The 26,257-nt window shown below is 49.6% G+C and overlaps 1 protein-coding gene across 1 annotated transcript in view; it reads right to left on the bottom strand.

Annotated features, from left to right (window-relative positions):
- Nucleotides 1–26,257, bottom strand: part of flt1 (fms related receptor tyrosine kinase 1) — a 47,262-nt gene that overhangs the window by 6,261 nt on the left and 14,744 nt on the right. The window contains exons 14-15 of the mRNA XM_058059300.1: nt 25,656–25,802; nt 25,460–25,591 (exon numbers count right to left, since the gene is read on the bottom strand). Coding sequence (XP_057915283.1) covers nt 25,460–25,591; nt 25,656–25,802 — 279 coding nt within the window. The remainder of the gene's footprint in view (nt 1–25,459; nt 25,592–25,655; nt 25,803–26,257) is intronic.

Genomic DNA, 26,257 nt, shown 5'->3' with positions numbered 1-26,257 from the left:
ACATAAAATGAGAAGTAGGTGGAGTTAAGTGGGCGCAAACTCGTATAGTGGGGGATGGCCGGAGGGGTGAGGGGGGCGAGGTGGGGAGGGGGGGGTGGGGCATGGCGGTCGTGGGGAGGTTGCGCGTGGGGTGGATAGGAATAGTCAGCTGGTTTTTAAAAAAAATTTACAAAATTTCAAATAAAATTTCTATAATACTGGTATTTTTGAAACTTTATTTTTTTGCAACTGCTGCTGGGATTTGAACCAAGAGCTCCCACACCATGAATCAGCGGTGTTACCACCTGAGCCACCCAGCCAGCAAACATGCTTGATGATATAACGGAGGTCATGAGTACGATAGGTGCTGGAGAAATGTTAAAACGAGTAACAACTGAAGTTGCCTTTGCCAGGTATTGAACCTTGCTCCACTGCACCATGAATCAGCGGTGCTACCACATGAGCCACCCAGCCGGCAAGCATGCTTGATGATATAACGGAGGTCATGAGTACGATAGGTGCTGGAGAAATGTTAAAACGAGTAACAACTGAAGTTGCCTTTGCCGGGTATTGAACCTTGCTCCACTGCACCATGAATCAGCGGTGCTACCACATGAGCCACCCAGCCGGCAAGCATGGGTGATGATATAACGGAGGTCATGAGTACGATAGGTGCTGGTGAAATGTTAAAACAAGTAACAACTGCAGCGAGCGCTGCCGGGGTTTGAACCGAGAGCTCCCACACCATGAATCAGCGGTGCTACCACCTGAGCCACCCAGCCGGCAAGCATGTTTGATGATATAACGGAGGTCATGAGTACGCTAGGTGCTGGAGAAATGTTAAAACAAGTAACAACTGCTGCGAGCGCTGCGGGGGTTTGAACCGAGAGCTCCCACACCATGAATCAGCGGTGTTACCACCTGAGCCACCCAGCCAGCAAGCATGCTTGATGATATAACGGAGGTCATGAGTACGATAGGTGCTGGAGAAATGTTAAAACGAGTAACAACTGAAGTTGCCTTTACCGGGTATTGAACATTGCTCCACTGCACCATGAATCAGCGGTGCTACCACCTGAGCCAACCAGCCGGCAAGCATGCTTGATGATATAACGGAGGTCATGAGTACGCTAGGTGCTGGAGAAATGTTAAAACAAGCAACAACTGCAGCGAGCACTGCCGGGGTTTGAACCGAGAGCTCCCACACCATGAATCAGCGGTGCTACCACCTGAGCCACCCAGCCGGCAAGCATGCTTGATGATATAACGGAGGTCATGAGTACGCTAGGTGCTGGAGAAATGTTAAAACAAGCAACACCTGTGGCTAGTGCTGCCGGGGTTTGAACCGAGAGCTCCCACACCATGAATCAGCAGTGCTACCACCTGAGCCACCCAGCCGGCAAGCATGCTTGATGATATAACGGAGGTCATGATCACAATACATGCTGAACCTGACGAAATTGCAAAACAAGTAACATTGGACGGGACCGGGTTTTGAACTCAGGTACCATCGACCGTGACCCACCGCTGCTACCAACTGCACCATTCAGCTGGCAAGCTTGGTAGATGTTATAACGGAGGTGATGATTATGATACACGTTGAACCTTGAGCAATAGCAAAACAAACTTAACTTGAACTTGAACATTGAACTCTGGTCCTATGACGGCAAGTGTAGGTCAATTTGCCATTTGTCCACTTCCAACACCTATCGCAGTCATCACCTCCATTATAACATCATGAATGTCTGCCAGCTGACTAGCTCCATTGGTAGCACCGCAGATTCATGGTGCTGGAGTACTGTGTTCAAATCCTAGTCGGTCCAAAAAACAAAACAAAACAAAAATGATAGGGCGTTGCCTTCCCAGTCGGCACAAAAAGGGGTGTGTGTAACTTCCCCCCTCAACTTGAAATTATGCGGGATCCCGCCTCCGGGGGGATTGATAATTAAATATGTGCCTCCAACTGGATGAAGTCAACATAAAATGAGAAGTAGGTGGAGTTAAGTGGGCGCAAACTCGTATAGTGGGGGATGGCCGGAGGGGTGAGGGGGGCGAGGTGGGGAGGGGGGGGTGGGGCATGGCGGTCGTGGGGAGGTTGCGCGTGGGGTGGATAGGAATAGTCAGCTGGTTTTTAAAAAAAATTTACAAAATTTCAAATAAAATTTCTATAATACTGGTATTTTTGAAACTTTATTTTTTTTGCAACTGCTGCTGGGATTTGAACCAAGAGCTCCCACACCATGAATCAGCGGTGTTACCACCTGAGCCACCCAGCCGGCAAGCATGCTTGATGATATAACGGAGGTCATGAGTACGATAGGTGCTGGAGAAATGTTAAAACGAGTAACAACTGAAGTTGCCTTTGCCGGGTATTGAACCTTGCTCCACTGCACCATGAATCAGCGGTGCTACCACATGAGCCACCCAGCCGGCAAGCATGGGTGATGATATAACGGAGGTCATGAGTACGATAGGTGCTGGCGAAATGTTAAAATGAGCAACAACTGCTGCGAGCGCTGCCGGGGTTTGAACCGAGAGCTCCCACACCATGAATCAGCGGTGCTACCACCTGAGCCACCCAGCCAGCAAGCATGCTTGATGATATAACGGAGGTCATGAGTACGATAGGTGCTGGAGAAATGTTAAAACGAGTAACAACTGAAGTTGCCTTTACCGGGTATTGAACCTTGCTCCACTGCACCATGAATCAGCGGTGCTACCACCTGAGCCAACCAGCCGGCAAGCATGCTTGATGATATAACGGAGGTCATGAGTACGCTAGGTGCTGGAGAAATGTTAAAACAAGCAACAACTGCAGCGAGCGCTGCCGGGGTTTGAACCGAGAGCTCCCACACCATGAATCAGCGGTGCTGCCACCCGAGCCACCCAGCCGGCAAGCATGCTTGATGATATAACGGAGGTCATGAGTACGATAGGTGCTGGAGAAATGTTAAAACGAGTAACAACTGAAGTTGCCTTTACCGAGTATTGAACCTTGCTCCACTGCACCATGAATCAGCGGTGCTACCACCTGAGCCACCCAGCCGGCAAGCATGCTTGATGATATAACGGAGGTCATGAGTACGCTAGGTGCTGGAGAAATGTTAAAACAAGCAACAACTGCAGCGAGCGCTGCCGGGGTTTGAACCGAGAGCTCCCACACCATGAATCAGCGGTGCTGCCACCCGAGCCACCCAGCCGGCAAGCATGCTTGATGATATAACGGAGGTCATGAGTACGATAGGTGCTGGAGAAATGTTAAAACGAGTAACAACTGAAGTTGCCTTTACCGAGTATTGAACCTTGCTCCACTGCACCATGAATCAGCGGTGCTACCACCTGAGCCACCCAGCCGGCAAGCATGCTTGATGATATAACGGAGGTCATGAGTACGCTAGGTGCTGGAGAAATGTTAAAACAAGCAACAACTGCAGCGAGCGCTGCCGGGGTTTGAACCGAGAGCTCCCACACCATGAATCAGCGGTGCTTCCACCTGAGCCACCCAGCCGGCAAGCATGTTTGATGATATAACGGAGGTCATGAGTACGATAGGTGCTGGAGAAATGTTACAACGAGTAACAACTGAAGTTGCCTTTACCGGGTATTGAACCTTGCTCCACTGCACCATGAATCAGCGGTGCTACCACCTGAGCCAACCAGCCGGCAAGCATGCTTGATGATATAACGGAGGTCATGAGTACGCTAGGTGCTGGAGAAATGTTAAAACAAGCAACACCTGTTGCGAGTGCTGCCGGGGTTTGAACCGAGAGCTCCCACACCATGAATCAGCGGTGCTACCACCTGAGCCACCCAGCCGGCAAGCATGCTTGATGATATAACGGAGGTCATGAGTACGCTAGGTGCTGGAGAAATGTTAAAACAAGCAACACCTATTGCGAGCGCTGCCAGGGTTTGAACCGAGAGCTCCCACACCATGATTCAGCGGTGCTACCACCTGAGCCACCCAGCCGGCAAGCATGCTTGATGATATAACGGAGGTCATGATCACAATACATGCTGAACCTGATGAAATTGCAAAACAAGCAACATTGGACGGGACCGGGTTTTGAACTCAGGTACCATCGACCGTGACCCACCGCTGCTACCAACTGCGCCATTCAGCTGGCAAGTGTGGCTGATGTTATAACGGAGGTGATGATTACGATGCATGTTGAACCTTGAGCAATAGCAAAACAAACTTAACTTGAACTCGAACATTGAACTCTGGTCCTATGACGGCAAGTGTAGGTCATTTTGCCATTTGTCCACTTCCAACACCTATCGCAGTCATCACCTCCGTTATAACATCATGAATGTCTGCCAGCTGACTAGCTCCATTGGTAGCACCGCAGATTCATGGTGCTGGAGTACTGTGTTCAAATCCTAGTCGGTCCAAAAAACAAAACAAAACAAAAATGATAGGGCGTTGCCTTCCCAGTCGGCACAAAAAGGGGTGTGTGTAACTTCCCCCCTCAACTTGAAATTATGCGGGATCCCGCCTCCGGGGGGATCCCGCCTCCAAAATGATCCCGCCTCTTGAGGGATTGATAATTAAATATGTGCCTCCAACTGGATGAAGTCAACATAAAATGAGAAGTAGGTGGAGTTAAGTGGGCGTAAACTCGTATAGTGGGGGATGGCCGGAGGGGTGAGGGGGGCGAGGTGGGGAGGGGGGGGTGGGGCATGGCGGTCGTGGGGAGGTTGCGCGTGGGGTGGATAGGAATAGTCAGCTGGTTTTTAAAAAAAATTTACAAAATTTCAAATAAAATTTCTATAATACTGGTATTTTTGAAACTTTATTTTTTTGCAACCGCTGCTGGGATTTGAACCAAGAGCTCCCACACCATGAATCAGCGGTGTTACCACCTGAGCCACCCAGCCAGCAAGCATGCTTGATGATATAACGGAGGTCATGAGTACGATAGGTGCTGGAGAAATGTTAAAACGAGTAACAACTGAAGTTGCCTTTGCCGGGTATTGAACCTTGCTCCACTGCACCATGAATCAGCGGTGCTACCACATGAGCCACCCAGCCGGCAAGCATGGGTGATGATATAACGGAGGTCATGAGTACGATAGGTGCTGGCGAAATGTTAAAACGAGTAACAACTGAAGTTGCCTTTGCCGGGTATTGAACCTTGCTCCACTGCACCATGAATCAGCGGTGCTACCACATGAGCCACCCAGCCGGCAAGCATGGGTGATGATATAACGGAGGTCATGAGTACGATAGGTGCTGGAGAAATGTTAAAACGAGTAACAACTGAAGTTGCCTTTACCGAGTATTGAACCTTGCTCCACTGCACCATGAATCAGCGGTGCTACTACATGAGCCACCCAGCCGGCAAGCATGGGTGATGATATAACGGAGGTCATGAGTACGCTAGGTGCTGGAGAAATGTTAAAACAAGCAACAACTGCAGCGAGCGCTGCCGGGGTTTGAACCGAGAGCTCCCACACCATGAATCAGCGGTGCTACCACCTGAGCCACCCAGCCGGCAAGCATGCTTGATGATATAACGGAGGTCATGAGTACGCTAGGTGCTGGAGAAATGTTAAAACAAGCAACACCTGTTGCGAGTGCTGCCGGGGTTTGAACCGAGAGCTCCCACACCATGAATCAGCGGTGCTACCACCTGAGCCACCCAGCCGGCAAGCATGCTTATGATATAACGGAGGTCATGATCACAATACATGCTGAACCTGACGAAATTGCAAAACAAGTAACATTGGACGGGACCGGGTTTTGAACTCAGGTACCATCGACCGTGACCCACCGCTGCTACCAACTGCGCCATTCAGCTGGCAAGTGTGGCTGATGTTATAACGGAGGTGATGATTATGATACACGTTGAACCTTGAGCAATAGCAAAACAAACTTAACTTGAACTCGAACATTGAACTCTGGTCCTATGACGGCAAGTGTAGGTCATTTTGCCATTTGTCCACTTCCAACACCTATCGCAGTCATCACCTCCGTTATAACATCATGAATGTCTGCCAGCTGACTAGCTCCATTGGTAGCACCGCAGATTCATGGTGCTGGAGTACTGTGTTCAAATCCTAGTCGGTCCAAAAAACAAAACAAAACAAAAATGATAGGGCGTTGCCTTCCCAGTCGGCACAAAAAGGGGTGTGTGTAACTTCCCCCCTCAACTTGAAATTATGCGGGATCCCGCCTCCGGGGGGATCCCGCCTCCAAAATGATCCCGCCTCTTGAGGGATTGATAATTAAATATGTGCCTCCAACTGGATGAAGTCAACATAAAATGAGAAGTAGGTGGAGTTAAGTGGGCGTAAACTCGTATAGTGGGGGATGGCCGGAGGGGTGAGGGGGGCGAGGTGGGGAGGGGGGGGTGGGGCATGGCGGTCGTGGGGAGGTTGCGCGTGGGGTGGATAGGAATAGTCAGCTGGTTTTTAAAAAAAATTTACAAAATTTCAAATAAAATTTCTATAATACTGGTATTTTTGAAACTTTATTTTTTTGCAACCACTGCTGGGATTTGAACCAAGAGCTCCCACACCATGAATCAGCGGTGTTACCACCTGAGCCACCCAGCCAGCAAGCATGCTTGATGATATAACGGAGGTCATGAGTACGATAGGTGCTGGAGAAATGTTAAAACGAGTAACAACTGAAGTTGCCTTTGCCGGGTATTGAACCTTGCTCCACTGCACCATGAATCAGCGGTGCTACCACATGAGCCACCCAGCCGGCAAGCATGGGTGATGATATAACGGAGGTCATGAGTACGATAGGTGCTGGCGAAATGTTAAAATGAGCAACAACTGAAGCTGCCCTTACCGGGTATTGAACCTTGCTCCACTGCACCATGAATCAGCGGTGCTACCACCTGAGCCAACCAGCCGGCAAGCATGCTTGATGATATAACGGAGGTCATGAGTACGATAGGTGCTGGTGAAATGTTAAAACAAGTAACAACTGCAGCGAGCGCTGCCGGGGTTTGAACCGAGAGCTCCCACACCATGAATCAGCGGTGCTACCACCTGAGCCACCCAGCCGGCAAGCATGTTTGATGATATAACGGAGGTCATGAGTACGCTAGGTGCTGGAGAAATGTTAAAACAAGCAACAACTGCAGCGAGCGCTGCCGGGGTTTGAACCGAGAGCTCCCACACCATGAATCAGCGGTGCTACCACCTGAGCCACCCAGCCGGCAAGCATGCTTGATGATATAACGGAGGTCATGAGTACGCTAGGTGCTGGAGAAATGTTAAAACAAGCAACACCTGTTGCGAGTGCTGCCGGGGTTTGAACCGAGAGCTCCCACACCATGAATCAGCGGTGCTACCACCTGAGCCACCCAGCCGGCAAGCATGCTTGATGATATAACGGAGGTCATGATCACAATACATGCTGAACCTGACGAAATTGCAAAACAAGTAACATTGGACGGGACCGGGTTTTGAACTCAGGTACCATCGACCGTGACCCACCGCTGCTACCAACTGCGCCATTCAGCTGGCAAGTGTGGCTGATGTTATAACGGAGGTGATGATTACGATGCATGTTGAACCTTGAGCAATAGCAAAACAAACTTAACTTGAACTCGAACATTGAACTCTGGTCCTATGACGGCAAGTGTAGGTCATTTTGCCATTTGTCCACTTCCAACACCTATCGCAGTCATCACCTCCGTTATAACATCATGAATGTCTGCCAGCTGACTAGCTCCATTGGTAGCACCGCAGATTCATGGTGCTGGAGTACTGTGTTCAAATCCTAGTCGGTCCAAAAAACAAAACAAAACAAAAATGATAGGGCGTTGCCTTCCCAGTCGGCACAAAAAGGGGTGTGTGTAACTTCCCCCCTCAACTTGAAATTATGCGGGATCCCGCCTCCGGGGGGATCCCGCCTCCAAAATGATCCCGCCTCTTGAGGGATTGATAATTAAATATGTGCCTCCAACTGGATGAAGTCAACATAAAATGAGAAGTAGGTGGAGTTAAGTGGGCGTAAACTCGTATAGTGGGGGATGGCCGGAGGGGTGAGGGGGGCGAGGTGGGGAGGGGGGGGTGGGGCATGGCGGTCGTGGGGAGGTTGCGCGTGGGGTGGATAGGAATAGTCAGCTGGTTTTTAAAAAAAATTTACAAAATTTCAAATAAAATTTCTATAATACTGGTATTTTTGAAACTTTATTTTTTTGCAACTGCTGCTGGGATTTGAACCAAGAGCTCCCACACCATGAATCAGCGGTGTTACCACCTGAGCCACCCAGCCAGCAAGCATGCTTGATGATATAACGGAGGTCATGAGTACGATAGGTGCTGGAGAAATGTTAAAACGAGTAACAACTGAAGTTGCCTTTGCCGGGTATTGAACCTTGCTCCACTGCACCATGAATCAGCGGTGCTACCACATGAGCCACCCAGCCGGCAAGCATGGGTGATGATATAACGGAGGTCATGAGTACGATAGGTGCTGGCGAAATGTTAAAATGAGCAACAACTGAAGCTGCCCTTACCGGGTATTGAACCTTGCTCCACTGCACCATGAATCAGCGGTGCTACCACCTGAGCCAACCAGCCGGCAAGCATGCTTGATGATATAACGGAGGTCATGAGTACGATAGGTGCTGGTGAAATGTTAAAACAAGTAACAACTGCAGCGAGCGCTGCCGGGGTTTGAACCGAGAGCTCCCACACCATGAATCAGCGGTGCTACCACCTGAGCCACCCAGCCGGCAAGCATGTTTGATGATATAACGGAGGTCATGAGTACGATAGGTGCTGGAGAAATGTTAAAACGAGTAACAACTGAAGTTGCCTTTACCGGGTATTGAACCTTGCTCCACTGCACCATGAATCAGCGGTGCTACCACCTGAGCCACCCAGCCGGCAAGCATGTTTGATGATATAACGGAGGTCATGAGTACGCTAGGTGCTGGAGAAATGTTAAAACAAGCAACAACTGCTGCGAGCGCTGCCGGGGTTTGAACCGAGAGCTCCCACACCATGAATCAGCGGTGTTACCACCTGAGCCACCCAGCCAGCAAGGATGCTTGATGATATAACGGAGGTCATGAGTACGATAGGTGCTGGAGAAATGTTAAAACGAGTAACAACTGAAGTTGCCTTTACCGAGTATTGAACCTTGCTCCACTGCACCATGAATCAGCGGTGCTACCACATGAGCCACCCAGCCGGCAAGCAGGGGTGATGATATAACGGAGGTCATGAGTACGCTAGGTGCTGGAGAAATGTTAAAACAAGCAACAACTGCAGCGAGCGCTGCCGGGGTTTGAACCGAGAGCTCCCACACCATGAATCAGCGGTGCTACCACCTGAGCCACCCAGCCGGCAAGCATGCTTGATGATATAACGGAGGTCATGAGTACGCTAGGTGCTGGAGAAATGTTAAAACAAGCAACACCTGTTGCGAGTGCTGCCGGGGTTTGAACCGAGAGCTCCCACACCATGAATCAGCGGTGTTACCACCTGAGCCACCCAGCCAGCAAGCATGCTTGATGATATAACGGAGGTCATGAGTACGATAGGTGCTGGAGAAATGTTAAAACGAGTAACAACTGAAGTTGCCTTTGCCGGGTATTGAACCTTGCTCCACTGCACCATGAATCAGCGGTGCTACCACATGAGCCACCCAGCCGGCAAGCATGGGTGATGATATAACGGAGGTCATGAGTACGCTAGGTGCTGGAGAAATGTTAAAACAAGCAACAACTGCAGCGAGCGCTGCCGGGGTTTGAACCGAGAGCTCCCACACCATGAATCAGCGGTGCTACCACCTGAGCCACCCAGCCGGCAAGCATGCTTGATGATATAACGGAGGTCATGAGTACGCTAGGTGCTGGAGAAATGTTAAAACAAGCAACACCTGTTGCGAGTGCTGCCGGGGTTTGAACCGAGAGCTCCCACACCATGAATCAGCGGTGCTACCACCTGAGCCACCCAGCCGGCAAGCATGCTTGATGATATAACGGAGGTCATGATCACAATACATGCTGAACCTGACGAAATTGCAAAACAAGTAACATTGGACGGGACCGGGTTTTGAACTCAGGTACCATCGACCGTGACCCACCGCTGCTACCAACTGCACCATTCAGCTGGCATGTGTGGCTGATGTTATAACGGAGGTGATGATTACGATGCATGTTGAACCTTGAGCAATAGCAAAACAAACTTAACTTGAACTCGAACATTGAACTCTGGTCCTATGACGGCAAGTGTAGGTCATTTTGCCATTTGTCCACTTCCAACACCTATCGCAGTCATCACCTCCGTTATAACATCATGAATGTCTGCCAGCTGACTAGCTCCATTGGTAGCACCGCAGATTCATGGTGCTGGAGTACTGTGTTCAAATCCTAGTCGGTCCAAAAAACAAAACAAAACAAAAATGATAGGGCGTTGCCTTCCCAGTCGGCACAAAAAGGGGTGTGTGTAACTTCCCCCCTCAACTTGAAATTATGCGGGATCCCGCCTCCGGGGGGATCCCGCCTCCAAAATGATCCCGCCTCTTGAGGGATTGATAATTAAATATGTGCCTCCAACTGGATGAAGTCAACATAAAATGAGAAGTAGGTGGAGTTAAGTGGGCGTAAACTCGTATAGTGGGGGATGGCCGGAGGGGTGAGGGGGGCGAGGTGGGGAGGGGGGGGTGGGGCATGGCGGTCGTGGGGAGGTTGCGCGTGGGGTGGATAGGAATAGTCAGCTGGTTTTTAAAAAAATTTTACAAAATTTCAAATAAAATTTCTATAATACTGGTATTTTTGAAACTTTATTTTTTTGCAACCGCTGCTGGGATTTGAACCAAGAGCTCCCACACCATGAATCAGCGGTGTTACCACCTGAGCCACCCAGCCAGCAAGCATGCTTGATGATATAACGGAGGTCATGAGTACGATAGGTGCTGGAGAAATGTTAAAACGAGTAACAACTGAAGTTGCCTTTGCCGGGTATTGAACCTTGCTCCACTGCACCATGAATCAGCGGTGCTACCACATGAGCCACCCAGCCGGCAAGCATGGGTGATGATATAACGGAGGTCATGAGTACGCTAGGTGCTGGAGAAATGTTAAAACAAGCAACAACTGCAGCGAGCACTGCCGGGGTTTGAACCGAGAGCTCCCACACCATGAATCAGCGGTGCTACCACCTGAGCCACCCAGCCGGCAAGCATGCTTGATGATATAACGGAGGTCATGAGTACGCTAGGTGCTGGAGAAATGTTAAAACAAGCAACACCTGTTGCGAGTGCTGCCGGGGTTTGAACCGAGAGCTCCCACACCATGAATCAGCGGTGCTACCACCTGAGCCACCCAGCCGGCAAGCATGCTTGATGATATAACGGAGGTCATGATCACAATACATGCTGAACCTGACGAAATTGCAAAACAAGTAACATTGGACGGGACCGGGTTTTGAACTCAGGTACCATCGACCGTGACCCACCGCTGCTACCAACTGCACCATTCAGCTGGCATGTGTGGCTGATGTTATAACGGAGGTGATGATTACGATGCATGTTGAACCTTGAGCAATAGCAAAACAAACTTAACTTGAACTCGAACATTGAACTCTGGTCCTATGACGGCAAGTGTAGGTCATTTTGCCATTTGTCCACTTCCAACACCTATCGCAGTCATCACCTCCGTTATAACATCATGAATGTCTGCCAGCTGACTAGCTCCATTGGTAGCACCGCAGATTCATGGTGCTGGAGTACTGTGTTCAAATCCTAGTCGGTCCAAAAAACAAAACAAAACAAAAATGATAGGGCGTTGCCTTCCCAGTCGGCACAAAAAGGGGTGTGTGTAACTTCCCCCCTCAACTTGAAATTATGCGGGATCCCGCCTCCGGGGGGATCCCGCCTCCAAAATGATCCCGCCTCTTGAGGGATTGATAATTAAATATGTGCCTCCAACTGGATGAAGTCAACATAAAATGAGAAGTAGGTGGAGTTAAGTGGGCGTAAACTCGTATAGTGGGGGATGGCCGGAGGGGTGAGGGGGGCGAGGTGGGGAGGGGGGGGTGGGGCATGGCGGTCGTGGGGAGGTTGCGCGTGGGGTGGATAGGAATAGTCAGCTGGTTTTTAAAAAAATTTTACAAAATTTCAAATAAAATTTCTATAATACTGGTATTTTTGAAACTTTATTTTTTTGCAACCGCTGCTGGGATTTGAACCAAGAGCTCCCACACCATGAATCAGCGGTGTTACCACCTGAGCCACCCAGCCAGCAAGCATGCTTGATGATATAACGGAGGTCATGAGTACGATAGGTGCTGGAGAAATGTTAAAACGAGTAACAACTGAAGTTGCCTTTGCCGGGTATTGAACCTTGCTCCACTGCACCATGAATCAGCGGTGCTACCACATGAGCCACCCAGCCGGCAAGCATGGGTGATGATATAACGGAGGTCATGAGTACGATAGGTGCTGGCGAAATGTTAAAATGAGCAACAACTGAAGCTGCCCTTACCGGGTATTGAACCTTGCTCCACTGCACCATGAATCAGCGGTGCTACCACCTGAGCCACCCAGCCGGCAAGCATGTTTGATGATATAACGGAGGTCATGAGTACGATAGGTGCTGGAGAAATGTTAAAACGAGTAACAACTGAAGTTGCCTTTACCGGGTATTGAACCTTGCTCCACTGCACCATGAATCAGCGGTGCTACCACCTGAGCCACCCAGCCGGCAAGCATGTTTGATGATATAACGGAGGTCATGAGTACGCTAGGTGCTGGAGAAATGTTAAAACAAGCAACAACTGTTGCGAGCGCTGCCGGGGTTTGAACCGAGAGCTCCCACACCATGAATCAGCGGTGTTACCACCTGAGCCACCCAGCCAGCAAGGATGCTTGATGATATAACGGAGGTCATGAGTACGATAGGTGCTGGAGAAATGTTAAAACGAGTAACAACTGAAGTTGCCTTTACCGAGTATTGAACCTTGCTCCACTGCACCATGAATCAGCGGTGCTACCACATGAGCCACCCAGCCGGCAAGCAGGGGTGATGATATAACGGAGGTCATGAGTACGCTAGGTGCTGGAGAAATGTTAAAACAAGCAACAACTGCAGCGAGCGCTGCCGGGGTTTGAACCGAGAGCTCCCACACCATGAATCAGCGGTGCTACCACCTGAGCCACCCAGCCGGCAAGCATGCTTGATGATATAACGGAGGTCATGAGTACGCTAGGTGCTGGAGAAATGTTAAAACAAGCAACACCTGTTGCGAGTGCTGCCGGGGTTTGAACCGAGAGCTCCCACACCATGAATCAGCGGTGCTACCACCTGAGCCACCCAGCCGGCAAGCATGCTTGATGATATAACGGAGGTCATGATCACAATACATGCTGAACCTGACGAAATTGCAAAACAAGTAACATTGGACGGGACCGGGTTTTGAACTCAGGTACCATCGACCGTGACCCACCGCTGCTACCAACTGCACCATTCAGCTGGCATGTGTGGCTGATGTTATAACGGAGGTGATGATTACGATGCATGTTGAACCTTGAGCAATAGCAAAACAAACTTAACTTGAACTCGAACATTGAACTCTGGTCCTATGACGGCAAGTGTAGGTCATTTTGCCATTTGTCCACTTCCAACACCTATCGCAGTCATCACCTCCGTTATAACATCATGAATGTCTGCCAGCTGACTAGCTCCATTGGTAGCACCGCAGATTCATGGTGCTGGAGTACTGTGTTCAAATCCTAGTCGGTCCAAAAAACAAAACAAAACAAAAATGATAGGGCGTTGCCTTCCCAGTCGGCACAAAAAGGGGTGTGTGTAACTTCCCCCCTCAACTTGAAATTATGCGGGATCCCGCCTCCGGGGGGATCCCGCCTCCAAAATGATCCCGCCTCTTGAGGGATTGATAATTAAATATGTGCCTCCAACTGGATGAAGTCAACATAAAATGAGAAGTAGGTGGAGTTAAGTGGGCGTAAACTCGTATAGTGGGGGATGGCCGGAGGGGTGAGGGGGGCGAGGTGGGGAGGGGGGGGTGGGGCATGGCGGTCGTGGGGAGGTTGCGCGTGGGGTGGATAGGAATAGTCAGCTGGTTTTTAAAAAAATTTTACAAAATTTCAAATAAAATTTCTATAATACTGGTATTTTTGAAACTTTATTTTTTTGCAACCGCTGCTGGGATTTGAACCAAGAGCTCCCACACCATGAATCAGCGGTGTTACCACCTGAGCCACCCAGCCAGCAAGCATGCTTGATGATATAACGGAGGTCATGAGTACGATAGGTGCTGGAGAAATGTTAAAACGAGTAACAACTGAAGTTGCCTTTGCCGGGTATTGAACCTTGCTCCACTGCACCATGAATCAGCGGTGCTACCACCTGAGCCACCCAGCCGGCAAGCATGTTTGATGATATAACGGAGGTCATGAGTACGATAGGTGCTGGAGAAATGTTAAAACGAGTAACAACTGAAGTTGCCTTTACCGGGTATTGAACCTTGCTCCACTGCACCATGAATCAGCGGTGCTACCACCTGAGCGACCCAGCCGGCAAGCATGTTTGATGATATAACGGAGGTCATGAGTACGCTAGGTGCTGGAGAAATGTTAAAACAAGCAACAACTGCTGCGAGCGCTGCCGGGGTTTGAACCGAGAGCTCCCACACCATGAATCAGCGGTGTTACCACCTGAGCCACCCAGCCAGCAAGGATGCTTGATGATATAACGGAGGTCATGAGTACGATAGGTGCTGGAGAAATGTTAAAACGAGTAACAACTGAAGTTGCCTTTGCCGGGTATTGAACCTTGCTCCACTGCACCATGAATCAGCGGTGCTACCACATGAGCCACCCAGCCGGCAAGCATGGGTGATGATATAACGGAGGTCATGAGTACGCTAGGTGCTGGAGAAATGTTAAAACAAGCAACAACTGCAGCGAGCGCTGCCGGGGTTTGAACCGAGAGCTCCCACACCATGAATCAGCGGTGCTACCACCTGAGCCACCCAGCCGGCAAGCATGCTTGATGATATAACGGAGGTCATGAGTACGCTAGGTGCTGGAGAAATGTTAAAACAAGCAACACCTGTTGCGAGTGCTGCCGGGGTTTGAACCGAGAGCTCCCACACCATGAATCAGCGGTGCTACCACCTGAGCCACCCAGCCGGCAAGCATGCTTGATGATATAACGGAGGTCATGATCACAATACATGCTGAACCTGACGAAATTGCAAAACAAGTAACATTGGACGGGACCGGGTTTTGAACTCAGGTACCATCGACCGTGACCCACCGCTGCTACCAACTGCACCATTCAGCTGGCATGTGTGGCTGATGTTATAACGGAGGTGATGATTACGATGCATGTTGAACCTTGAGCAATAGCAAAACAAACTTAACTTGAACTCGAACATTGAACTCTGGTCCTATGACGGCAAGTGTAGGTCATTTTGCCATTTGTCCACTTCCAACACCTATCGCAGTCATCACCTCCGTTATAACATCATGAATGTCTGCCAGCTGACTAGCTCCATTGGTAGCACCGCAGATTCATGGTGCTGGAGTACTGTGTTCAAATCCTAGTCGGTCCAAAAAACAAAACAAAACAAAAATGATAGGGCGTTGCCTTCCCAGTCGGCACAAAAAGGGGTGTGTGTAACTTCCCCCCTCAACTTGAAATTATGCGGGATCCCGCCTCCGGGGGGATCCCGCCTCCAAAATGATCCAGCCTCTTGAGGGATTGATAATTAAATATGTGCCTCCAACTGGATGAAGTCAACATAAAATGAGAAGTAGGTGGAGTTAAGTGGGCGTAAACTCGTATAGTGGGGGATGGCCGGAGGGGTGAGGGGGGCGAGGTGGGGAGGGGGGGGTGGGGCATGGCGGTCGTGGGGAGGTTGCGCGTGGGGTGGATAGGAATAGTCAGCTGGTTTTTAAAAAATTTTTACAAAATTTCAAATAAAATTTCTATAATACTGGTATTTTTGAAACTTTATTTTTTTGCAACCGCTGCTGGGATTTGAACCAAGAGCTCCCACACCATGAATCAGCGGTGTTACCACCTGAGCCACCCAGCCAGCAAGCATGCTTGATGATATAACGGAGGTCATGAGTACGATAGGTGCTGGAGAAATGTTAAAACGAGTAACAACTGAAGTTGCCTTTGCCGGGTATTGAACCTTGCTCCACTGCACCATGAATCAGCGGTGCTACCACATGAGCCACCCAGCCGGCAAGCATGGGTGATGATATAACGGAGGTCATGAGTACGATAGGTGCTGGCGAAATGTTAAAATGAGCAACAACTGAAGCTGCCCTTACCGGGTATTGAACCTTGCTCCACTGCACCATGAATCAGCGGTGCTACCACCTGAGCCACCCAGCCGGCAAGCATGTTTGATGATATAACGGAGGTCATGAGTACGATAGGTGCTGGAGAAATGTTAAAACGAGTAACAACTGAAGTTGCCTTTACCGGGTATTGAACCTTGCTCCACTGCACCATGAATCAGCGGTGCTACCACCTGAGCCACCCAGCCGGCAAGCATGTTTGATGATATAACGGAGGTCATGAGTACGCTAGGTGCTGGAGAAATGTTAAAACAAGCAACAACTGCTGCGAGCGCTGCCGGGGTTTGAACCGAGAGCTCCCACACCATGAATCAGCGGTGTTACCACCTGAGCCACCCAGCCAGCAAGGATGCTTGATGATATAACGGAGGTCATGAGTACGATAGGTGCTGGAGAAATGTTAAAACGAGTAACAACTGAAGTTGCCTTTACCGAGTATTGAACCTTGCTCCACTGCACCATGAATCAGCGGTGCTACCACATGAGCCACCCAGCCGGCAAGCAGGGGTGATGATATAACGGAGGTCATGAGTACGCTAGGTGCTGGAGAAATGTTAAAACAAGCAACAACTGCAGCGAGCGCTGCCGGGGTTTGAACCGAGAGCTCCCACACCATGAATCAGCGGTGCTACCACCTGAGCCACCCAGCCGGCAAGCATGCTTGATGATATAACGGAGGTCATGAGTACGCTAGGTGCTGGAGAAATGTTAAAACAAGCAACACCTGTTGCGAGTGCTGCCGGGGTTTGAACCGAGAGCTCCCACACCATGAATCAGCGGTGTTACCACCTGAGCCACCCAGCCAGCAAGCATGCTTGATGATATAACGGAGGTCATGAGTACGATAGGTGCTGGAGAAATGTTAAAACGAGTAACAACTGAAGTTGCCTTTGCCGGGTATTGAACCTTGCTCCACTGCACCATGAATCAGCGGTGCTACCACATGAGCCACCCAGCCGGCAAGCATGGGTGATGATATAACGGAGGTCATGAGTACGCTAGGTGCTGGAGAAATGTTAAAACAAGCAACAACTGCAGCGAGCGCTGCCGGGGTTTGAACCGAGAGCTCCCACACCATGAATCAGCGGTGCTACCACCTGAGCCACCCAGCCGGCAAGCATGCTTGATGATATAACGGAGGTCATGAGTACGCTAGGTGCTGGAGAAATGTTAAAACAAGCAACACCTGTTGCGAGTGCTGCCGGGGTTTGAACCGAGAGCTCCCACACCATGAATCAGCGGTGCTACCACCTGAGCCACCCAGCCGGCAAGCATGCTTGATGATATAACGGAGGTCATGATCACAATACATGCTGAACCTGACGAAATTGCAAAACAAGTAACATTGGACGGGACCGGGTTTTGAACTCAGGTACCATCGACCGTGACCCACCGCTGCTACCAACTGCACCATTCAGCTGGCATGTGTGGCTGATGTTATAACGGAGGTGATGATTACGATGCATGTTGAACCTTGAGCAATAGCAAAACAAACTTAACTTGAACTCGAACATTGAACTCTGGTCCTATGACGGCAAGTGTAGGTCATTTTGCCATTTGTCCACTTCCAACACCTATCGCAGTCATCACCTCCGTTATAACATCATGAATGTCTGCCAGCTGACTAGCTCCATTGGTAGCACCGCAGATTCATGGTGCTGGAGTACTGTGTTCAAATCCTAGTCGGTCCAAAAAACAAAACAAAACAAAAATGATAGGGCGTTGCCTTCCCAGTCGGCACAAAAAGGGGTGTGTGTAACTTCCCCCCTCAACTTGAAATTATGCGGGATCCCGCCTCCGGGGGGATCCCGCCTCCAAAATGATCCCGCCTCTTGAGGGATTGATAATTAAATATGTGCCTCCAACTGGATGAAGTCAACATAAAATGAGAAGTAGGTGGAGTTAAGTGGGCGTAAACTCGTATAGTGGGGGATGGCCGGAGGGGTGAGGGGGGCGAGGTGGGGAGGGGGGGGTGGGGCATGGCGGTCGTGGGGAGGTTGCGCGTGGGGTGGATAGGAATAGTCAGCTGGTTTTTAAAAAAATTTTACAAAATTTCAAATAAAATTTCTATAATACTGGTATTTTTGAAACTTTATTTTTTTGCAACCGCTGCTGGGATTTGAACCAAGAGCTCCCACACCATGAATCAGCGGTGTTACCACCTGAGCCACCCAGCCAGCAAGCATGCTTGATGATATAACGGAGGTCATGAGTACGATAGGTGCTGGAGAAATGTTAAAACGAGTAACAACTGAAGTTGCCTTTGCCGGGTATTGAACCTTGCTCCACTGCACCATGAATCAGCGGTGCTACCACATGAGCCACCCAGCCGGCAAGCATGGGTGATGATATAACGGAGGTCATGAGTACGATAGGTGCTGGCGAAATGTTAAAATGAGCAACAACTGAAGCTGCCCTTACCGGGTATTGAACCTTGCTCCACTGCACCATGAATCAGCGGTGCTACCACCTGAGCCACCCAGCCGGCAAGCATGTTTGATGATATAACGGAGGTCATGAGTACGATAGGTGCTGGAGAAATGTTAAAACGAGTAACAACTGAAGTTGCCTTTACCGGGTATTGAACCTTGCTCCACTGCACCATGAATCAGCGGTGCTACCACCTGAGCCACCCAGCCGGCAAGCATGTTTGATGATATAACGGAGGTCATGAGTACGCTAGGTGCTGGAGAAATGTTAAAACAAGCAACAACTGTTGCGAGCGCTGCCGGGGTTTGAACCGAGAGCTCCCACACCATGAATCAGCGGTGTTACCACCTGAGCCACCCAGCCAGCAAGGATGCTTGATGATATAACGGAGGTCATGAGTACGATAGGTGCTGGAGAAATGTTAAAACGAGTAACAACTGAAGTTGCCTTTACCGAGTATTGAACCTTGCTCCACTGCACCATGAATCAGCGGTGCTACCACATGAGCCACCCAGCCGGCAAGCAGGGGTGATGATATAACGGAGGTCATGAGTACGCTAGGTGCTGGAGAAATGTTAAAACAAGCAACAACTGCAGCGAGCGCTGCCGGGGTTTGAACCGAGAGCTCCCACACCATGAATCAGCGGTGCTACCACCTGAGCCACCCAGCCGGCAAGCATGCTTGATGATATAACGGAGGTCATGAGTACGCTAGGTGCTGGAGAAATGTTAAAACAAGCAACACCTGTTGCGAGTGCTGCCGGGGTTTGAACCGAGAGCTCCCACACCATGAATCAGCGGTGCTACCACCTGAGCCACCCAGCCGGCAAGCATGCTTGATGATATAACGGAGGTCATGATCACAATACATGCTGAACCTGACGAAATTGCAAAACAAGTAACATTGGACGGGACCGGGTTTTGAACTCAGGTACCATCGACCGTGACCCACCGCTGCTACCAACTGCACCATTCAGCTGGCATGTGTGGCTGATGTTATAACGGAGGTGATGATTACGATGCATGTTGAACCTTGAGCAATAGCAAAACAAACTTAACTTGAACTCGAACATTGAACTCTGGTCCTATGACGGCAAGTGTAGGTCATTTTGCCATTTGTCCACTTCCAACACCTATCGCAGTCATCACCTCCGTTATAACATCATGAATGTCTGCCAGCTGACTAGCTCCATTGGTAGCACCGCAGATTCATGGTGCTGGAGTACTGTGTTCAAATCCTAGTCGGTCCAAAAAACAAAACAAAACAAAAATGATAGGGCGTTGCCTTCCCAGTCGGCACAAAAAGGGGTGTGTGTAACTTCCCCCCTCAACTTGAAATTATGCGGGATCCCGCCTCCGGGGGGATCCCGCCTCCAAAATGATCCCGCCTCTTGAGGGATTGATAATTAAATATGTGCCTCCAACTGGATGAAGTCAACATAAAATGAGAAGTAGGTGGAGTTAAGTGGGCGTAAACTCGTATAGTGGGGGATGGCCGGAGGGGTGAGGGGGGCGAGGTGGGGAGGGGGGGGTGGGGCATGGCGGTCGTGGGGAGGTTGCGCGTGGGGTGGATAGGAATAGTCAGCTGGTTTTTAAAAAAATTTTACAAAATTTCAAATAAAATTTCTATAATACTGGTATTTTTGAAACTTTATTTTTTTGCAACCGCTGCTGGGATTTGAACCAAGAGCTCCCACACCATGAATCAGCGGTGTTACCACCTGAGCCACCCAGCCAGCAAGCATGCTTGATGATATAACGGAGGTCATGAGTACGATAGGTGCTGGAGAAATGTTAAAACGAGTAACAACTGAAGTTGCCTTTGCCGGGTATTGAACCTTGCTCCACTGCACCATGAATCAGCGGTGCTACCACCTGAGCCACCCAGCCGGCAAGCATGTTTGATGATATAACGGAGGTCATGAGTACGATAGGTGCTGGAGAAATGTTAAAACGAGTAACAACTGAAGTTGCCTTTACCGGGTATTGAACCTTGCTCCACTGCACCATGAATCAGCGGTGCTACCACCTGAGCGACCCAGCCGGCAAGCATGTTTGATGATATAACGGAGGTCATGAGTACGCTAGGTGCTGGAGAAATGTTAAAACAAGCAACAACTGCTGCGAGCGCTGCCGGGGTTTGAACCGAGAGCTCCCACACCATGAATCAGCGGTGTTACCACCTGAGCCACCCAGCCAGCAAGGATGCTTGATGATATAACGGAGGTCATGAGTACGATAGGTGCTGGAGAAATGTTAAAACGAGTAACAACTGAAGTTGCCTTTGCCGGGTATTGAACCTTGCTCCACTGCACCATGAATCAGCGGTGCTACCACATGAGCCACCCAGCCGGCAAGCATGGGTGATGATATAACGGAGGTCATGAGTACGCTAGGTGCTGGAGAAATGTTAAAACAAGCAACAACTGCAGCGAGCGCTGCCGGGGTTTGAACCGAGAGCTCCCACACCATGAATCAGCGGTGCTACCACCTGAGCCACCCAGCCGGCAAGCATGCTTGATGATATAACGGAGGTCATGAGTACGCTAGGTGCTGGAGAAATGTTAAAACAAGCAACACCTGTTGCGAGTGCTGCCGGGGTTTGAACCGAGAGCTCCCACACCATGAATCAGCGGTGCTACCACCTGAGCCACCCAGCCGGCAAGCATGCTTGATGATATAACGGAGGTCATGATCACAATACATGCTGAACCTGACGAAATTGCAAAACAAGTAACATTGGACGGGACCGGGTTTTGAACTCAGGTACCATCGACCGTGACCCACCGCTGCTACCAACTGCACCATTCAGCTGGCATGTGTGGCTGATGTTATAACGGAGGTGATGATTACGATGCATGTTGAACCTTGAGCAATAGCAAAACAAACTTAACTTGAACTCGAACATTGAACTCTGGTCCTATGACGGCAAGTGTAGGTCATTTTGCCATTTGTCCACTTCCAACACCTATCGCAGTCATCACCTCCGTTATAACATCATGAATGTCTGCCAGCTGACTAGCTCCATTGGTAGCACCGCAGATTCATGGTGCTGGAGTACTGTGTTCAAATCCTAGTCGGTCCAAAAAACAAAACAAAACAAAAATGATAGGGCGTTGCCTTCCCAGTCGGCACAAAAAGGGGTGTGTGTAACTTCCCCCCTCAACTTGAAATTATGCGGGATCCCGCCTCCGGGGGGATCCCGCCTCCAAAATGATCCAGCCTCTTGAGGGATTGATAATTAAATATGTGCCTCCAACTGGATGAAGTCAACATAAAATGAGAAGTAGGTGGAGTTAAGTGGGCGTAAACTCGTATAGTGGGGGATGGCCGGAGGGGTGAGGGGGGCGAGGTGGGGAGGGGGGGGTGGGGCATGGCGGTCGTGGGGAGGTTGCGCGTGGGGTGGATAGGAATAGTCAGCTGGTTTTTAAAAAATTTTTACAAAATTTCAAATAAAATTTCTATAATACTGGTATTTTTGAAACTTTATTTTTTTGCAACCGCTGCTGGGATTTGAACCAAGAGCTCCCACACCATGAATCAGCGGTGTTACCACCTGAGCCACCCAGCCAGCAAGCATGCTTGATGATATAACGGAGGTCATGAGTACGATAGGTGCTGGAGAAATGTTAAAACGAGTAACAACTGAAGTTGCCTTTGCCGGGTATTGAACCTTGCTCCACTGCACCATGAATCAGCGGTGCTACCACATGAGCCACCCAGCCGGCAAGCATGGGTGATGATATAACGGAGGTCATGAGTACGATAGGTGCTGGCGAAATGTTAAAATGAGCAACAACTGAAGCTGCCCTTACCGGGTATTGAACCTTGCTCCACTGCACCATGAATCAGCGGTGCTACCACCTGAGCCACCCAGCCGGCAAGCATGTTTGATGATATAACGGAGGTCATGAGTACGATAGGTGCTGGAGAAATGTTAAAACGAGTAACAACTGAAGTTGCCTTTACCGGGTATTGAACCTTGCTCCACTGCACCATGAATCAGCGGTGCTACCACCTGAGCCACCCAGCCGGCAAGCATGTTTGATGATATAACGGAGGTCATGAGTACGCTAGGTGCTGGAGAAATGTTAAAACAAGCAACAACTGCTGCGAGCGCTGCCGGGGTTTGAACCGAGAGCTCCCACACCATGAATCAGCGGTGTTACCACCTGAGCCACCCAGCCAGCAAGGATGCTTGATGATATAACGGAGGTCATGAGTACGATAGGTGCTGGAGAAATGTTAAAACGAGTAACAACTGAAGTTGCCTTTACCGAGTATTGAACCTTGCTCCACTGCACCATGAATCAGCGGTGCTACCACATGAGCCACCCAGCCGGCAAGCAGGGGTGATGATATAACGGAGGTCATGAGTACGCTAGGTGCTGGAGAAATGTTAAAACAAGCAACAACTGCAGCGAGCGCTGCCGGGGTTTGAACCGAGAGCTCCCACACCATGAATCAGCGGTGCTACCACCTGAGCCACCCAGCCGGCAAGCATGCTTGATGATATAACGGAGGTCATGAGTACGCTAGGTGCTGGAGAAATGTTAAAACAAGCAACACCTGTTGCGAGTGCTGCCGGGGTTTGAACCGAGAGCTCCCACACCATGAATCAGCGGTGTTACCACCTGAGCCACCCAGCCAGCAAGCATGCTTGATGATATAACGGAGGTCATGAGTACGATAGGTGCTGGAGAAATGTTAAAACGAGTAACAACTGAAGTTGCCTTTGCCGGGTATTGAACCTTGCTCCACTGCACCATGAATCAGCGGTGCTACCACATGAGCCACCCAGCCGGCAAGCATGGGTGATGATATAACGGAGGTCATGAGTACGCTAGGTGCTGGAGAAATGTTAAAACAAGCAACAACTGCAGCGAGCGCTGCCGGGGTTTGAACCGAGAGCTCCCACACCATGAATCAGCGGTGCTACCACCTGAGCCACCCAGCCGGCAAGCATGCTTGATGATATAACGGAGGTCATGAGTACGCTAGGTGCTGGAGAAATGTTAAAACAAGCAACACCTGTTGCGAGTGCTGCCGGGGTTTGAACCGAGAGCTCCCACACCATGAATCAGCGGTGCTACCACCTGAGCCACCCAGCCGGCAAGCATGCTTGATGATATAACGGAGGTCATGATCACAATACATGCTGAACCTGACGAAATTGCAAAACAAGTAACATTGGACGGGACCGGGTTTTGAACTCAGGTACCATCGACCGTGACCCACCGCTGCTACCAACTGCACCATTCAGCTGGCATGTGTGGCTGATGTTATAACGGAGGTGATGATTACGATGCATGTTGAACCTTGAGCAATAGCAAAACAAACTTAACTTGAACTCGAACATTGAACTCTGGTCCTATGACGGCAAGTGTAGGTCATTTTGCCATTTGTCCACTTCCAACACCTATCGCAGTCATCACCTCCGTTATAACATCATGAATGTCTGCCAGCTGACTAGCTCCATTGGTAGCACCGCAGATTCATGGTGCTGGAGTACTGTGTTCAAATCCTAGTCGGTCCAAAAAACAAAACAAAACAAAAATGATAGGGCGTTGCCTTCCCAGTCGGCACAAAAAGGGGTGTGTGTAACTTCCCCCCTCAACTTGAAATTATGCGGGATCCCGCCTCCGGGGGGATCCCGCCTCCAAAATGATCCCGCCTCTTGAGGGATTGATAATTAAATATGTGCCTCCAACTGGATGAAGTCAACATAAAATGAGAAGTAGGTGGAGTTAAGTGGGCGTAAACTCGTATAGTGGGGGATGGCCGGAGGGGTGAGGGGGGCGAGGTGGGGAGGGGGGGGTGGGGCATGGCGGTCGTGGGGAGGTTGCGCGTGGGGTGGATAGGAATAGTCAGCTGGTTTTTAAAAAAAATTTACAAAATTTCAAATAAAATTTCTATAATACTGGTATTTTTGAAACTTTATTTTTTTGCAACTGCTGCTGGGATTTGAACCAAGAGCTCCCACACCATGAATCAGCGGTGTTACCACCTGAGCCACCCAGCCAGCAAGCATGCTTGATGATATAACGGAGGTCATGAGTACGATAGGTGCTGGAGAAATGTTAAAACGAGTAACAACTGAAGTTGCCTTTGCCGGGTATTGAACCTTGCTCCACTGCACCATGAATCAGCGGTGCTACCACATGAGCCACCCAGCCGGCAAGCATGGGTGATGATATAACGGAGGTCATGAGTACGCTAGGTGCTGGAGAAATGTTAAAACAAGCAACAACTGCGAGCGCTGCCGGGGCTTGAACCGAGAGCTCCCACACCATGAATCAGCGGTGCTACCACCTGAGCCACCCAGCCGGCAAGCATGCTTGATGATATAACGGAGGTCATGAGTACGCTAGGTGCTGGAGAAATGTTAAAACAAGCAACAACTGCAGCGAGCCCTGCTGGGGTTTGAACCGAGAGCTCCCACACCATGAATCAGCGGTGCTACCACCTGAGCCACCCGGCCAGCAAGCATGTTTGATGATATAACGGAGGTCATGATCACAATACATGTTGAACCTGACGAAATTGCAAAACAAGCAACATTGGACGTGACCGGGTTTTGAACTCTGGTCCCATGGACCATGACACACCGCTGCTACCAACTGCTCCATTCAGCTGGCATGTTTGGTGGATGTTAGAACGGTTGGTAGTGAAACCTCAGAGTCTGAACAGTCACTGGTGCTACCAGACCCCCCCCCCCCCCCCCAAACTTACTAGTGACCCAAATGTAGGCGGAGCTCTGTGCAGCTCCTCTCAGATTGATGGCCTTGCAGGTGTACAGACCCTGGTCCTCCGCTGTGATGCGCTCAATATGGAGGGAACCTTCCTCCCCTGACATCACAATCCCTGCAGACGACATTCTCAGTTGAAAAACGCTTTCTTTCCAATGACTACGTGTGGCTGCTTTGACCTGATCCTGGCAGCAGGGCGCGTTGGTTCTTGTACCACGTGACAGTCGGGCGCGGGACACCCTCGCTGGAGCAATGGAGGGTCACTGAGTTGCTGATGTTGACGGTGCAATCTGTTAGATTGTTACGCAGCACTGGAGGCTCCAAGGCTGACAGGATAAACCCCAAAGGTGGTTACATACATACTGGTTCAGTAGTGTTCTTCCTGTGATGTTTAATACCACTGATTTTGTTACTCGTGCGACACTGAGTAACATTCACTTCATGTGCCTGGTAATAAAAAGCAATGTATCTAATATCATAGCATTACAAATGCAAGACGTGAAATAAATCTATTCATTCAAATAATGATTTATTTACAGTAACTAATAATTTATTGATATATTTTAAACCCTGAAGTGCATTGAGGTAGCCAGGTGATTAACAATATAGCCAAGCTTATAGACAACAAGAAAAAAATGGGGGACAAAATCATGTAAAATATGTGAACATTTCAAACAATTGAAAAAAGAAAAGAAATAAAATGTAAAAAAAAAACATGAAAAGAGCACGACTAAGCACAACTTCAAAAATTCAGACTTTATACACGATTCACACGTTGCTC

This window comes from Doryrhamphus excisus, chromosome 21, assembly GCF_030265055.1.
Source record: "Doryrhamphus excisus isolate RoL2022-K1 chromosome 21, RoL_Dexc_1.0, whole genome shotgun sequence".
NCBI lineage: Eukaryota > Metazoa > Chordata > Actinopteri > Syngnathiformes > Syngnathidae > Doryrhamphus > Doryrhamphus excisus.
The sequence above is the reverse complement of the archived record's forward strand: the minus strand, read 5'-3'. Positions and strand labels throughout refer to the sequence as shown.